This window comes from Oryzias melastigma, linkage group LG20 (assembly GCF_002922805.2).
Source record: "Oryzias melastigma strain HK-1 linkage group LG20, ASM292280v2, whole genome shotgun sequence".
NCBI lineage: Eukaryota > Metazoa > Chordata > Actinopteri > Beloniformes > Adrianichthyidae > Oryzias > Oryzias melastigma.
In genome coordinates this window covers 11,117,272-11,133,612 of record NC_050531.1, presented here as the reverse complement: position 1 = coordinate 11,133,612, position 16,341 = coordinate 11,117,272, and the positions used below count along the sequence as shown (strand labels likewise).

Below are 16,341 nucleotides of genomic sequence, written 5' to 3'. Positions count from 1 at the left end.
GACCAAAAGACTTTCAAAATTGAAAGAAAAAGGAAAAAACTTCCACAAAAAAGTCTGAGCTTTCGTTTTTCTTAATACTATTTATTTAAAAAAAAATATTAGTTAATGGCATATGGTCATAGAACTCTTCAGTATCTTCTTAGAAAGCCTAAAGCACTTTTGTCACATTTACAGCCCCATTCACTCATGAACACACTGATGGCAGCCATGATCTTCTGATTTAAGGTCGACCGCTCTACCTCTGCACCACGACTGCCCCACATGCAAAAGTTGGACCTATTTTTTTTTATTTTATTTTATGTTAATTCAAAACTTTATTGGAATGATTAAAAAAAAACTATTTAAGCTTAGGTAGATTATTTTCTCTTTTTTATGACCTTAAGGAGCACTTTGCATTCAAATTGTTTAAAAGGTCCATTATAAGGTGGGTCAACTTTGAAAATGAATTAGCAGTATTTTATTCATACATATACATGTAAAATTGAAAATGCATTCTGCCAATTGAAAAGAAACAGTCTTAATAGTCCTAATAATTGTTTTTCTGACTCTAGAACAGTTGTTGCCTCACCGGCCATGAACCTGACTAAAGCACAGGAAGCATGAATCCATCTCAGTACTTCAGCTGCTGTTCTTCTCCAGGGTATTTAAAGGGATTTTTTGAAGTGACACACTTCAACAGGAGGAGCAGACATGCCTGGGCTGGAGCTACTTAACTAAAACGACACAAGAAACAGAAAAAAAAGAGAAAAAGCTCTTTGATGTCACTCATGGAATTAAGTTGAGTAAACACAGCGCCAGCGTCATTGTTTGCTTCTCTCAGGGATGTATTTGAGGACGCAGATGAATGACTTTTTTTTTGTCTGAGTTTTTTTTTTTTGTTTTCTTTTGGAAATTAAATCTCACTCTAAAAAAATCCACTTGATTTTTCCACTCAAACCGGAGACACAAAGACGTCCCTTTCAGAAACAGTTTTTTTTTCATCACACTCAATCAGTGCAAGTAGTGGTTTTGATTTTGATTTGAGAGGCTGTTTTGACCTTTACGACCCAAATGACAAAAGATAAAGATCTTTAGAACAATGCATTTAATGGTAAGCCTCAAAAAAGTATCCTTACTTGTGTTATTCTCTTATCATAATTCAACTCATTTAAGTATTTTTTTTTAGTTTTGGACAATTTTTAATATAAGAATTATCCCATGACTTCTATAAACTGCTCCGTTTTTCATCTACATCTTAATCTACAACTTGACGTAAAGCAGACTGCCAAGTCTTTTGAGCACTTGACGGTTTGTGAGATGAATAAATAAAGAAACACGTTCTTTTTTTTCTTCACACGAGTACTTCTTTGTAGATCCACCTAATGACAGCTGTGGATATTTAACAGCACTCCTCAAACAGAATTATTTCAGTTGTGCTTGAGCCCGCTCCCTTCGTTCATTACTATTGCATGGCCCATGGCCACTTTTACTCATCAACACTGCATTACATTATTTACAAACTGGAAACAATTTAGGAAGTGCTGTACTACAAGACTGGGACTTGCCCATTAAAAACTTAACACTGAATTATGAATGAGGATTTTATTTCCAACACCATGTTGGATTAAGGGCTTTTTGTGATGTAAATGTGCGTGTAAAGACTTTGCCCCCTTTCCTTGTTTCCTGACTGCCAACTAAAATATAGTTTGTATGCTGTTTTTTTCTTTTTTGGTTAACTTTATTTAGATTTCACTCCTGCTCAAAGTGTGTGATGGTTGTGAAAAGCGGCAGACAAAACAAAAGGCGGATATAGTTATTTTATTTTTAAACACACAAAATTAATTTGTAAAGAAAAATATTAATTTATTGCTATAAAAGTTAACCCTGGCTCATTTTCCTGCAAGGGAATCCTGCTGCAATTCATCACTACCTGAATGCAAACAGTATATCCAGCAACTAAAGAAAAAAAGCAATTTGTCCATGGATTTGAAGAGGTGAAAATAAAGATAAAACTGTAAAAAAAAAAAAAATTTCTTAACGTTCTTAACGTTACACTTTTACAATTGGAGCAACCCATATATCATAAATCTTGAGTTATCAAAATGACCACTGGACATTGGTTTCAAAAGGGGAGCCATTTCCCAATAAAAAGTTTTACTTTGCACCATAAAAGAAAGAAAAAATGTTTTTATTCCCTGATTTTAAGAAGTGATTTGACATAAACTGCTTCGTTTCATTTGTGGCTACTGTGATGAGCTGGAAACATTTTCAAAACCACTCATTAGAATTTGTGTAAAAAAGGTGAAAGGTTTGTTTTATTGTATTATTGTGTATTATTTGCCCAAAATGTCCAATTTCAGACAGTTGTTAATTAGTGACTTCAACATGTTTTTGCCCCTCTGAAGTTAGAGTGACATCAAAAACTATTGGTTTTAATAAAGCAGGGGTGTCAAACACACAGCCCTCAGGCCGCATCCGGCCCTCCAGATGGTTTAATCTGGCCCTGTCATGAAGAAAAAATAAAATAAAGGATGTTGAAAAAAAAGCAAGTTTCTAGCCCATTCCTGTGGTCAGTTATGGTTATTTAAAGAAATGGCCGCAATGTGCATTTTTGCCACTAGGGGAAGCAAAGTAAAAAAATACTAGCATAGCAAGAAATCAAGAAACAGTATTTCTTTGTCTTGGTATGATGTAGTTAGTTTCCCTGCTAGCCTCGCTGCTATTAAGTTAAAATTATCAGTTACAATTACCAAAAAGATTATAATAAAAATAGCTCTAATAATAATGACGATAAGTGATAGGCTACTAGGTTGTTTGAGGCTTTTAATGTTTTGCACCCATTTGACTGGAATTTGTTGAGTTGTCATACTATAAAACGTCTACACAAGTGGTGTTTACCTAATGAAAACACAACAGGAATTTAGGAAAGCTAAAGCTCAACTGTCTTGTAAACTTTTTAAAGTGTAGGTATTATTGAAAAAGGTTCACATCCACTTTTAAACCTGTTACATTTGCTGCTGCAGACATTTTTGAATCTCTCATCTTATATGTGAAAAGAGGGATCCCAGTTAGTATTTTTAAAAGATAGTCACTCTCAAATTCAAAAGAAGCTACCTCCTCCCTCTCACCTTTCATAATAGAAAAAAAAATCTGTTTATATTTCCACAGACTTTCAGATTATGTTTGCTCCGATTGTAATATGTTGTCCAGATCTGTCAAAATCTGTGGGAAGCATTATGCAGACGGCACAAAGGTGTGCCCAAAGAGACCCGGAAATCCTGTGTCGATATGCATCGCCCTGTTTCAGAATCATCTCATGCTATCATACGATTCATAAAAACCTGCTTTCTGTTGGAAACTGCCTGCAGAGAGATCACGGCTAACCAAAGAAATGTTTTCATCCTAAAAATAATATTCACTCGCAAGGATCCCAAAGGAAACCCGCCTTTCTTCACTATTTATTTAGAGTTTAAAGAGATTCATTTAAGGTAGTATTGAAAGTTAAATAAAGCTAGAGTTTAATTATGTTAAAGTTTTCAAAACAAACAAAAAAAAAGTAAAAATGTAAAAGATAAATGAATTTTCTGATTTAACGCTGCAGCGATGTACCAGAGTTGTGAGCTCACTGGAGTATCAGAGGTCTGAAAGGCTCTGAGCTTCTGTTGGCAACAGATTAGGGTCAAAAGAAAAAAAGAAAAGGACTAAAACGGCAACATTGCCAGTGAGGGAAAGCGTCAAGCTCTTGTGGGACGGGGACGGTTCAAAGAGTGAGGAGTGTGACTGCAATTCAATCAAGCAGAAAATGATAGCAGCCTGGCCCCTGACCAAAAGCAGATTGGAGGCAGGTATTGTCATTAATTACTGATTGTTCATTTTGCCTTTGGTAAATTCGCTGTCAAATTATTTTTAATCAGTGGCTGTTTTTAGTTTGATTTAAAGGAATTGTTTTGAACACAAATTTCCACTGCAGGGTTGGGGATGAAAGTGCGGTCCGTGTCGTCTTTCAGGCTGTGTTTTTGCAGACCTACAGGGGAACTGTGTTCCTTGTTAAACAACAAGCTGCCACCTGTTCTCATTTCATCTCTCGCATCCTCGCCGTGCCTCTTGGACCGCTGGAGAAGGGCAGACACCCAGGTATCCTTTGAGGAAACGAGACAAGTTTCCCATTCAAAATCACTCCTCATCTCTTTCCTGATGACTGCCACCTGTTCATCGCCGCCGCCCTCACCATGGCGACTTCACACACACATCTAGCCTCTCTGTAAAAGGATGGGCAGATTGTTGCAGAGAATCAGCATGGATTTTTGGTGCCACTGGGGGGCAAAGATGGGGAAGAGGTGGGGATTTGGTGTTACTCAATGGCCCCGAGTTCCAGATGTCATTCTTTTTAATGACATAATTATGACTGTCTTGTGACTGTCTTTGCCCTTCAGTCTGTACTGGAAGCTGTGCACACCAGTCTATTCTTGCAAATACGCACACATTTGCTGCATTTAATTAAAATTAAATGCCTGTGCACGTTCTCCTTTTGCAATTAAGACATCTTCCTGAAAAAAAAGAAGCTTGTATGCACAATTTGGTATTCATCAGAAGGTGTCACTTTCTTACGCCCTAAAGTCTTGGCCATCTGGACTGTCCGTTTTGGGCTCTTTAAACATCACTAAGGACCTGAGCAAGTTTTTCAAAGTAAATAAATAAAGTGTGCATTACTTTGTTTGCTAAATTCTGTCTTTGCTTGATGTAGGAGAGATGCGGCTTTTAGAGGTTCACGGTGATGAAAGGCGTTTTGATCTGGAGGGATGCAGCACAGCGGCGTGTGTGCAATGCAAAGTTGGAGCTGCCAAGAACTTTCAGCAAACATGCTCTCTCTATGAATACGTGAAGCAAGATCACAATGGAAACCACAATGAGGTGCCGCCGCTGTGCTAATGATGAAGGCACTCCCTGTGTCTAACGGGGCTAATTGGGGACCAGAGGAATGGAATGGAATGAGAAATGGAGAGGGTCTCGGCGATTTCGGGTCTACTGGCACGACATCAGTGGATCTGAAAGCTTACACTCTGGACTGAAATACATCTGCCAGTAGGTAACTCTGCCTTTATTATTATTGCAAGAGCCACCAGTGTTTTCCTGGCACGCCAATTTAAAGCAATATATGTGTTTGCAGGCTAATTCAAGCTGTCAACATCACCCCTGTTTATAGGTGAAAAATGGCTGCACCACGCAGTGCAGCAGATGGCAGGAATGGATCATCAGTCTGAGACAGCAGACATGTGATGGATGGATTCCCCGGAGTAAACTGTTTCAAACTAAGAACCACACTGTGAGGACATTTGCTCATAAATTAGCACTTTGGTTTTGCACTATAAGAAATGCAAAATCACTTTTTGGGAAATTGTAGCATCGAGGTTGGTACAGAACTCTCACACTAAGGGAAAGATGCAGCAAATACTTCGGCTACAAAATATGAATTATTCCATAATTAAATAGACTATATTCCCTTTTAGAGAAAAAAAAAAACTTTTACGTGCTCTGAGTAAAAAACAAATCTCTTGTGACATGATACAATCAGTTTCTGTAACTACTATTTTGTTTCTTTGAATGGTCTGTAAAATTGATGGGGATATTTTGCCATATGTGACACATACTGGTAGGGGTTTTAACGATTCATTTTAACAACAATTCAATTAATTTCATAACTTGTGGTTGACGATACGATTCATAGTAGATATTGGATTATCCAATTAACTGACCTAAAATCAATCCAGGACATCTTTAACCAAAAATTCAACTAGTGCGACTCGGAGATAAATACCTGGTGAAGTTTCAGGTTTCCTTGCAAGATAATCAAGTGTAAATTAAATTAGTGCACAAAAAAGAAAAAAGAAGTAGACAAGAATTATCTCCATTCACATTTTAGTTTCATAAAGGTTGGTCCACTGTTGTTTTTCCACATCAAAATAAAACATTATTAGAACATTCTACCACACTGCTTGGTCACATGTCTGCAAAATTCAAAGGGTTTCCACTCATTGGACTGTAATGATGGCTTGATCAGTTTTCGTTGCCATCATGTGTGTTGTCCACTGAGATGGTTGTATTAACATTATACTAAATAAACCTACCGTGTCTCAATCCGGATGATATCTTCCAAAATCAATTATGATCAATTAATCTTATTTTGAAAGGATTTTATAGTGGAATAGGTCAGTTCAATTAACAGCTTACCTCAGACAGATCGATCTGGTTGGATTGTAAGAACATAAATCGATTTATCCTTACATACCGTTAATTATTCATTCAAGCTGATTCTTTAATAATTTGCTTTTAAACTCAAGTTTGGATGACATTTCTGGTTATCCACTGACCATTCAGAATGAAAGTAAAAAATTAGCTTAAAACTAATATTTTCAAATAGTCTACCTTATTATGGTAAAGTACCATATTGTCTTGTATTTAATATGCATTTTAGGTACATAAAAAACAAAGCATTTATCAAAATTCTGACACAAGCAATAAAAAAATATCTTATATTGAATCGTTCATATCAGATATCATAAATACCTATAAAAAATTACTCCAGGTCTTTTATTTTTGTATTAAATCAGCTAATTGGGGAATAATTCCAACACATTTTTAAATATTGGAAACTTTGTTGGCCATATGCAAACAAGTTTTCTATTCAACTACTATTTCGAGCCTTACATGTCCTTTGAAGGTAAGTATATCTTTACTTGTGATTAAAAAAAAAAGAAATAGGTCAAACTCGTACTTAAGGATTAAAACTGTTTATGTATCAACACCCACTAGAGACTAAAGTTTGGACAAGTTTGTGCATAATATAAACTATTTTACCATAATTTGATTTTTTGAAACATTGGACGGACTGTGACAGTTTGTTTTTAAAGCTTCCTGATTACGAAGGCAAGATTTTCTGCAACAAGGTGACTGGGGCAAAAATTTTGCATTTGTAAATCTAAAAGAGCAGTCATCTTGTGTCAGAGTGAACCCAGAGAGAAGTAAAATATTTCGTTAAATCCCAAACACAACAGTTTGGAAAGCAGAAAATTTGAAAAAATAAAATAAAATACAAACAAGAAGGAGTGAACAGCGAAAGCATAGTTCCTCAGTGATGGAGGGTTCTCAATATGACACGCAGCCACCAGAGTGTGCCATGAATAAATCATACTGAACGGGGTAGAGCGCAACCAGTTGTGCATCTTCACCTCAGATGTCTGGAGAGGCTTGACAACAAAAGCAGTTGACAAAGTCTTGCCTCCTCATCATCATGCAAAATGTGTTTCAGTGAATCCAAATCTGACACCATTACCCCATTCCATTCTGCTCTACAAGAGAACTCCTTCAGCATTTCTCCAGTCAACTTAAAGCCAAGGATGGTAGCTTCATGAATAATCTTTCCCATGAGTCTGTGCTTCACTCTCCGTGTTTAAAGACCACCCAGATTGTCTTTGTAAATTAGGCAAGCAGCGCTCTGGGACTAGCTGCCAATTTGTGCTCGCTGTGAAAAGAATCTCTTTAGACCTCCCTGATGTTATCCCTTAATCCAAGTTCAGATAGTTCAGATAATTTTACATAAAAAACAAAAACACACAACCTCATTTTTTTAGAATATAATTTTATTTATAATTTATAATTGGCAGATACAAAAAAACTCTGGAACTGTATCCAAAATGTGCAATAAATCACTGCTGATTTTTTTTTCTCCAAAAGAAAAAAAAAAGAAAAAAAAAGAAAAAAAAGACCATCTACTTTGGAAAGTTAACACCAACGTAAACTGGAGTGAATTGGTAACTCTACAAAGGTTTCCACTAATCGCTACGATTTCTCTGCAGTCGTTAACACATTGCAAATCTGCTCTGTTCTCCCAGGATGTTAACCAAAGTCCCTGCGTGTACATACATCTACATTGGTGACATTCCATTTCCCAACTGTTAAAATACAAGAAAGGCAATCATATCCATAAGCAGCACAAATGTGTAAAACACATCAAAGTAAAGAAACTCTAATTGTACCAAGGTGTTCGTGTGAGAAAGGGTAAACCAAAAAAAAAAAAAAAGGCCATGTCCAAAAGTTGGGTTGTAAACGATTACCTTCACTCACAGATACGCTAGGAATGAAGCTAACACTTGTCCAGTGAACAAGCATCGACCTCTGGAATCAAACAGGAAATGGCGTCTAACAAGGAGCCAGAGAACTTTCAGCAGCATAACAACTATGTGAAACCAGCTTCGGATGAAAATCAAATCGGAAATACAACTAAAAGAACATTGTACTTAAAAAGACTAACATTTTATGTTCACATTTCAACAGAAACACATCCACTCACAAAACGAAAAACAAAAGGGTACGAGAAAATTTACATCCACATTCCCGCCGCCATCTCCCAAAACTTTGACAGCTAATTGGCATTAGCGGAGGCTTTGACAGGATGGCGACGTAATACCCTTTAAGTCCCACAGATATGACGAAAAAAAACCAAAACGATTACTCTCCGTTACATGAATACATCAGGGTGAATGCATGACTTTCTTTTTACAGACCATCTGAGGGGCAAACTCAAGGCAGGAGAGGATCCAAGCATGTCAAAAATGTTCAAGTGCAAATAATGTGTCATTGTAGTTTTTATGCCCCCCCATCCCCCATCGCGGTGCTTTCTGAAACTGGTAGGCAGGCAGATAAAATGGATACCTCAAACAAGCGTACATTCCTTTTGTACAGCCCCGTCCCCCAGACGGAAAATGTCAGAACACTAAACAAAAACGATATGACTCTAGAATTTCAAATAGAAAAAACACATTTCTTGTAAATAGAATGTCCAGCCCACGTTTTTGTGACATAAAAAGAACATCCGTCTAGAACTTAAATCCTTCATTCCTATACAACTCAAAGTCTTAAAACATGCAACACCATTCAAAGTTCCTATCTACTTCTGCTGTGCTAGATTCACGGTAACTTCCTCAGACTCCCAACGGTTCAAGCTAACAACAGCTATGCGCTTAACAATCGGTCAAAATTGTCCGAGACCATTTTCCTAATACTTTTAAGGACACTGATGTCAGAATGGATTCTCATTCATAATGTTTAAATGATTCCCTGTCAAGTATCCATATAAAGCACTTGCGTAGCATACTGTGTGCTGTTCCCTTTACTTCAGCACAAACGGCCCAGTAGAGAGATATTGTGTAGAATAGTGCAGCTTTGTGAGGACTCAGATGGGAAAAGAGATGGAAACATTTTAAAGGAATACGTATTAAGAGATAACAGCAAAACCTAGGCATGTCACATGACCTCAACATCAGTCTAGGACGAAAGGACATGCAAGCTTTTCCCCCCAAATCTGTTCATCTTGCAGTCTTTAGCTTTGTTCGATTCATTTCCGGCGTTTATTAGTAGCTAACCCCAAATTAACTAACTGGAAATCTCACGTGGGGGCATCAACAATCTCCCCTATCCGTTGTGACATCTGCTCTCAAACAGAACAATACAACAGCGGCCCTAAATGACAGTCTTAAAGCCGTTACGACGTGATGATACAAGCATTACATACACGGAAAACGTTGTTAGGCCTGAGCTCAAGTGCAGCTTTCTTAAGATTCCAAATGCAGGAAAAATATGAACATATTTTAGAAAGGTTTCAACTTTTCACGCCATTTTTTTTTTTTTTGCAATTTTTTTTTTCTTACAAACAGCACATTAAAATCCAGCATTAACAGTACCTTTAGGCAAAATTATGCATAAGGAGTAAATGCAGCTAAACAAAAAGCTACATCTTTGACCAAATTGTCGCTTTAAAAAGCCTGGAAAAGTTTTTACATCTTCTGATATACAACGTTACTAATATCATTTCTTAGCTCAAAAAAATGTTACATAGCTCTTTGGTTAGTGTAAGAACTTTTGACCCAATAGAAACATTTTTTTTTTACATTGAATGCTTGAAAACCAGTACAGCTGCAGAAAAAAGGACAAAATAAAAGCAGCACCATTCTAATTGAGGATCAAAAGTATTTAGATATTAGTCAAATGTGAGGTTAGGCAGAAAAACAGACAGAAGTCTGTGTTCTAATAATACTACAATGTTCTACATTGGAGTCTGATTGTGCTGAAAATGTCCACGTTTTGAGAACTCATTAAAATTAGGTTCAAATTATTTCCAAAATGTACAACTGGTTGAAAAAAAATAAAACAGACTTACAAGTTCAGCATTTCATTTTATTTTTTCCAGTTGGCTCAACTCTACTTTTAAAACCACTTCTATGTGCACAGCTGGGTAGCATACATAACCACATATTATGAATGCCTAATGCCTACGCTCAATTAGCTGAACTACTTGGCAGAACACCTCTACTATATTTTTGCAGTAGATTATTTGCTGGCCTAAATGACTGGAAGTAGAGAGTTCCGAAACCCAGTGAAAAACAGCAGAATAATGGAATGGAGGACTAAACAGTGACAAAGTCACTGAGAAACAAATCAAGAGCTACCTGAACCAATCGTCTCAAAACTGCGGCTGTCTGTAAACCTTGTTTCAATCTCTTGCCTGAACACAAATGTGCAAACTGTCGTGTTTCTGTGTCCTCAGTAGTGTTTCTCCTGCAGATAGTCTTTCATTTTGTTAGGTAGGGGCAATTTTTGGATCAGGTCTATTCTTGTGTATTGCCTAATGACAAAGCGGCAAAGATACTGCAGGGAGCGCACTTGCATAAACCGAGATACTGGGTTAGTTAATCTGACAGGATAAGTTGCAGAACCTGGCAGGCGAGACCTGGAATAACAAAAAGCTCCGTTCTCTGAGTCTTTGATAGAGTGTTCAATTAAATCAACAATCGATGTGTGTCCCTCCACATCAGGCTGTTCGTAAAAGCTGAAGCGTCCGTTGGAGTGTTCAATACGAGTGTGGAGAGTTTTGCTCTGTGACCTGAAGCTCAGGCTGAGCAGGTACCTGTCATCAGAACTGTCTCTGACTAAGAATGAGCCATCCGCCAAGTTGAAGAGCTTTTCCTCTGCTTCCCATCTCGTGATGGGACCCCAGTACCAGCCCTGCCTTGCCAGCTTCTTCAGCTCCTCTGTCAGACTGGTCACCACCATGGGCCCACTGCTCTGGACGGAGTCATACACCCGACTAACTCCTGGTGCTGAATTTGGGTCAAAGTTGAGGTGATGTCTTACCCTCTCAGCTACCTGGCTGTCCGAGGCGCTGAAGCCTGAAAAAGTCCTAGGAATGTGTCCATTGTTTGTCATGGGCGACAGGAGTGGCGAGAGCGGAGGTGGGACGTCTACTCGAGAGCTCTGGAGCACCATACCAGCAGAACTAATAAGAATACTATTAACTGAAGTTTCCATGAAGAGGTCCGGATGCATCCCACTAACCAGTTCGTGATCTTCTGGTCCCTGGTGTGTGTGGATGGACCCGCTTTCTGTCTCTGTCCCCACCTCCATGGGAGTGGAGGTGTCCAGGCAGAAGGAGTGGGACCCTTCTGGGTACATTCCCTCATCTAAAGGCATTGTGTATGGGATATAGTGCTGGGGGGTCAGCCCCAGCACCACAGGCACATCATTTTCATCAATGTTTAGATGCAGCTCACCATTTTGTGGTTGCTGGAGATTCTTTAAGGACTCAGCCTGATCCTGAAAGAGCCCTTCCATGTGGTAGTTCTTATAGTCTTTTCTGACACCGTTTAGGTTTGGACTTGGGCATGGGGAGTGAACCATGGCTTTGACCTTTACCTCCATCTTGATACATGCATCATCAGAGTTGACTGAGCGCAGAGGCCATGGTGAGGGGCTATAATGCTGACTCCATAAAGAGGGAGATCTAAGAGGTCTTTGAGCTTTTAGCTCGTTGCAGCTTATGGGCACAGAAGATGATGAGAGGGTGTCGTCGTCATCCACTGAACCTACAGCAGACGATCCTCCTTTGACTTTTGCCTTCTGTTTTGTGGATAGCCTTCTCTTCAGTGATCCCATCAAGCTTTCATTTTTAGAGCGATTCTTGGTTTGGCTTCCTTTCTCATCTTCACCAACAAGATCACAGCCGGAAAGCTCTTTGGTGTAGCATCCCCCAAATATTGACTCCTCCTTAGAAAACTCTGTAGTCACTGAAGGCTGTTGGAGCATAACAAAGTCCCCTTCATCTTTGCCCTTTATGTTGAGGGTCTTGCGGATGGTCTTAAGGCTTATTTTCTTCATTCTGTTAGCCCCTCCAAAGTGGGGGCATGGGATGGCTCTCCTGGTATCCTGCCAACAGTACTATCCACTGTGTCCTCCCATCAGGCCACATGAATTAAGTCATGCACAAAGAGGAACGACTGCATCCTGTAAAACATAAAATCATTTTCATTTAAATATAACATTTTAATTTTGTGTAAAGTTTCCTTGTAAAGTTCTTCTGATTTTATTATATATAAGCAAACCTAAAAAGAAAAAAATATGCACTCCTTATACAAAATAAAAGAATTTAAAAACTCACTCAACTCACAAGAAATTTCCTCACGTTTCCTCAAGTTTTAAAGATTTTAGATTATTAGACTATGTTTTCTTGTTTACATCACAATGGTGTTAAAGCCCCACTCCAATCATCTTTTTGGGCTATTTTAAAAGTATCCTCAGTTGTATTCTAGTATTATTATGCTGTTTTAGACTAAATCAAAACTGTCATTTTCAGGGAAATAATTTATGCAAAGTGGAAGAAGTTCATTAGAAATTTGTCTCTGAATTGTGGGCGGAACTGTTGCACCCTTGCCATCACTGAGCTATTCGTTTACCCTCTCTCCCGCTAACTTATTGCTCCTCACACAACCAACCTAACTGTCCCCTCGATAAACAAAAATAGCGAGCAATATTGGAGCTATTCAGCCACACAGTTTTGTGCCAGATGCTAGCTGATAGAAAAATGAAAACATAAATGGATCTAATCATCTAAATAGGGATGCATCAGAAAGGAGCTGACCAAGGAGCTTGTGGCTTGTATTGTCTATGTAACAACTGCAATGTAACCAATTCACCATCATTTGAATAAAGAAAAATTAAATGATAAGGTTCATTATATTTATATATGTTTTCCATAATTAGAAAAAAAATGCCACAAAAACGTGTTATAAAGTCCTAAAACACATTTTTCTTCAGAGTGGGTCTTTAAGAACAAAACACCCATTGAAACCATAAACTAACAAATCTATTGACAGCTGCTCAACCCCTTGAATTGCAATTTGTCACTGTCAAAACATAATTTACTTACAGAAAAGTTTACATTAAATAAATATGTATCTTTGGGTTTTTTCCCTCACAGCAAAATAATGATTACATGCAAAATTTAGTAGACATCTGCAACTTAAAGCGATTACACAAAGCTGCTAGTTAATCAAGACAGCTGCAATGTGATTACTCACCATTATCTGCGGGGAAATGGTGACTCAGTTGGCTGGGTCAAGTTCCACCTCCATCACCTTCTTTTTTCCTGCCATGTAAAAACAACGGATGTTCATTAAAGCAAAAATACATGTGTACATTTATCACACACAAAAACAAGTGTTAGAAGCGACAAAACTACTTAAATTGTGTTACAAAGTTAGTGATCTCCTGACTTGCAAAGGCCTAAAGACAACAGCATGCTTCCAGGAGAGGTTCACCTTTGGGCTGTATACTTTTCCCTATTTAACGACAACGTTATCAAATGCTCCAAATGAATTGCTACTTTACCGTATTACACTTTAGAATACATTAAATTATGCCAAAAACGTTACTCTGTATTGTAAATGCTAGAGTAGCATCCAATGCTAGCATGAAAGTGCTTATAGCAGACCTAATTTAAAGAGACTTTTCCCAAAATAACACGTGAAAGAATTTACAAAACAATTTCTTACCTGGGTGCGTCCAATATACTTCTAAATCAGGAGATTAAGCTGTTGAAAAATTGCGGAAAGGATTTGTGAATATTTTCTCCTTGACAATTGTTGGCTAGCGTTAGCTAGGCTAATGCTAGCTTCCTACCTATGTCAGCTAGCTTTGCTAGCGTTTTAAATCGAAAACATTACCATTACTTTCGCTAAGTCCACCCCCGAATCGAAACAAAGGCACAGTGCGTTACGATATGCAGTTAAGACCTTTGTTTTAACTCACAGAAGCAAAGCGACGGGTGGAAAAACACCCTAACGTGATCTCTTCTAGCCTAGGTAGGCTAAGCCTTTGTAGCTCGCGGCCTGTTTCTTTCTTCCTTTGTTGCCTGTTGAATTATGGGAGCTGAGTCGGTGCGTTCGCATGCAGGGAGTCAGACACACAGAGCAGCAAGCTTCTACATCCCAAAGGCACAAGCTGTGCAGGCTGCCCTGCCAGTCACTAATGATTAACATAATCGGAACACAGAAGTTGACTTTTTTAATCAAAAGATCTAAAACTACAATTAGAATTTAGAGATCAAAACATTTTTTCATTATCTTTTTACCCTTGAAAATAAAATGTGTTACTTACAAAGCAGAAAAAGATAGTTGAAAATATTGTGTTTTGGTGACTAAATCAAAAATAAATAAATAATTGTACAAAACAGTATATATATATAAAGTATTCTTGTTTGTTATTTTAAAAAAGGGCAATATTCCATTTTAGATTTCAAAAGATTGGTTCTTAATCTGAGAAACTCAGATTTTCTTGGAAGGAACACATAATCTTGTTTTTTTAAGTAAACCTTGTATACTTTTTGGTATTATTATTATTATTAATATTGTTATTAATATTATTATTATTATTACTACACCAACTACATTAAAAACTTTAATAGTGATTGTGGCAGAATACCTAATTATCGACTATTCTTAATTGTACTTTTGGATGTTGTTATGTTGTTTTTAATAGAAGCATCATTTATTACTGATCTGACTGAGATAGCTATTCTTGAAAAATAATTTGGAGAAAAACCACAAAAGAATAAAATGTATGATTTCATAATATCCATCCATCCAACCATGTTCTTAACCCATAATCTCCCCTCTGGGGTTGCTGGAGCCTGTCCTAGCTACTGTTGGGTGAAGTCAGTGTGATTTTATAATATCATAAAATAAATCTAAGTTTCAGAAATACTGCTAAATTAAGTGCCATTGCAAGTTTTGTTCCTATCTACAGAGCTAATCTAAAGTGACTATTTACTTTTGATCTTAAATTAAACACAAAGTAATTATGGATCATGGGAACTATGAACTATGATGCTCTATTAGTCATTTTTTTCTTTATTTCTTGTCATTTCCATAAAATAACAAAAAAAGTGTACACAAGCTCCTATTCATGTGAAATTAAAGGGAACAGAAATAAGAAAACCAGTTTTTCTGTCCTTTTTTGGATTCTTAGAAGAAAGCAAAAAAAGAGTGGAAAAAAACAACTTTTCCTGAATTAGTCTGCTAACATCTGGTCAAAAGACAAAAATTAATTAGTTTATAGATTTTAAATATCCTTCTTTATTATGAGTTCTACATAACCCCATAAAGTAATTAAGTTAATTATAGGCAGTAGAATGCATTCTCTTTTGCAAATGGTTTGTGAAAGGATAGTTTGATTTAAACAGCTTTTGATCTCTTTGTTCCTCCCCACATTTAACCAACATGTAAACCACACTGAACTAAAAGGAAATATGGTAGCTGACATGGTGAAAGTTAACCTTGTAAAATGCTTCTCCTATCCCAGCATGCAATGCATTCTGATGGATTCAGCAACAGCGAAAAGTCACATGGAAAAAGTTTTAATATAAACATTTTTTTTCTCATGTTGTTTTTTTTTCACACATTGTGAGCATTCATGTGTTCCTCCTTTCCACCCTGCCGTGAATGTCTGTAGATCGATGTGTCTTTTTCTTTGCCGAAGGCTTTTACAAGCAAAAACCTTACCACATCAGGAAAGCATACACTGTCAGACATAAACCTTATTAATCAATAAGATGTAAGACAGACAAATGAATTAAATGCATGAACAGGTAAAAGCAGTAACATTTTAGTTAACTTAAAGACTGGCAATGGTCTGGGGAAATGACAATCTCTAAACCCCCCAAACCATAATTCAACATGAATTTTGTTAACCTTTCTTTTTTAAATCAATGTAGGTATATAAAAAAGCAAAAATTTCCAATGGAGCTTCATTTAACTAAATTCAGCTCTTTGTACAGTTTTATTTTTTTATTTTTTTTTTGTAGCGAGTGTTAACGACCTTAAGTAAACTTAATTATTCTCATTAGCTACACCCAATCTGATCACTCAATTGGTCAAATTTAATTACAGAACTAAGCCATGGGGATTTTTTGTCACATTTAAGGTTATTCCGTCAAGCCCAGATGCCAAATATGAGTACTTCTAACATATTTAGTGG

General features: G+C 37.2%; 1 protein-coding gene across 2 annotated transcripts; it reads right to left on the bottom strand.

Moving 5' to 3' along the window:
• Window positions 1-7,598: 7,598 nt before the first annotated feature.
• On the bottom strand, window positions 7,599-14,339 carry LOC112151070 (suppressor of cytokine signaling 6). 2 transcript variants are annotated; one of them, XM_024279717.2, is made up of 4 exons: window positions 14,116-14,339; window positions 13,860-13,898; window positions 13,386-13,453; window positions 7,599-12,312 (listed from the first exon to the last, which is right to left on the bottom strand). In XM_024279717.2, the coding sequence occupies exon 4, from the start codon at window positions 12,184-12,186 to the stop codon at window positions 10,576-10,578; it is 1,611 nt and encodes a 536-aa protein (XP_024135485.1). In that variant the 5' UTR covers window positions 12,187-12,312; window positions 13,386-13,453; window positions 13,860-13,898; window positions 14,116-14,339; the 3' UTR covers window positions 7,599-10,575. The 2 variants fall into 2 exon arrangements, with proteins under 2 accessions (XP_024135485.1, XP_024135484.1); XM_024279716.2 differs by having other exon boundaries at window positions 13,860-14,339.
• Window positions 14,340-16,341: the final 2,002 nt, after the last annotated feature.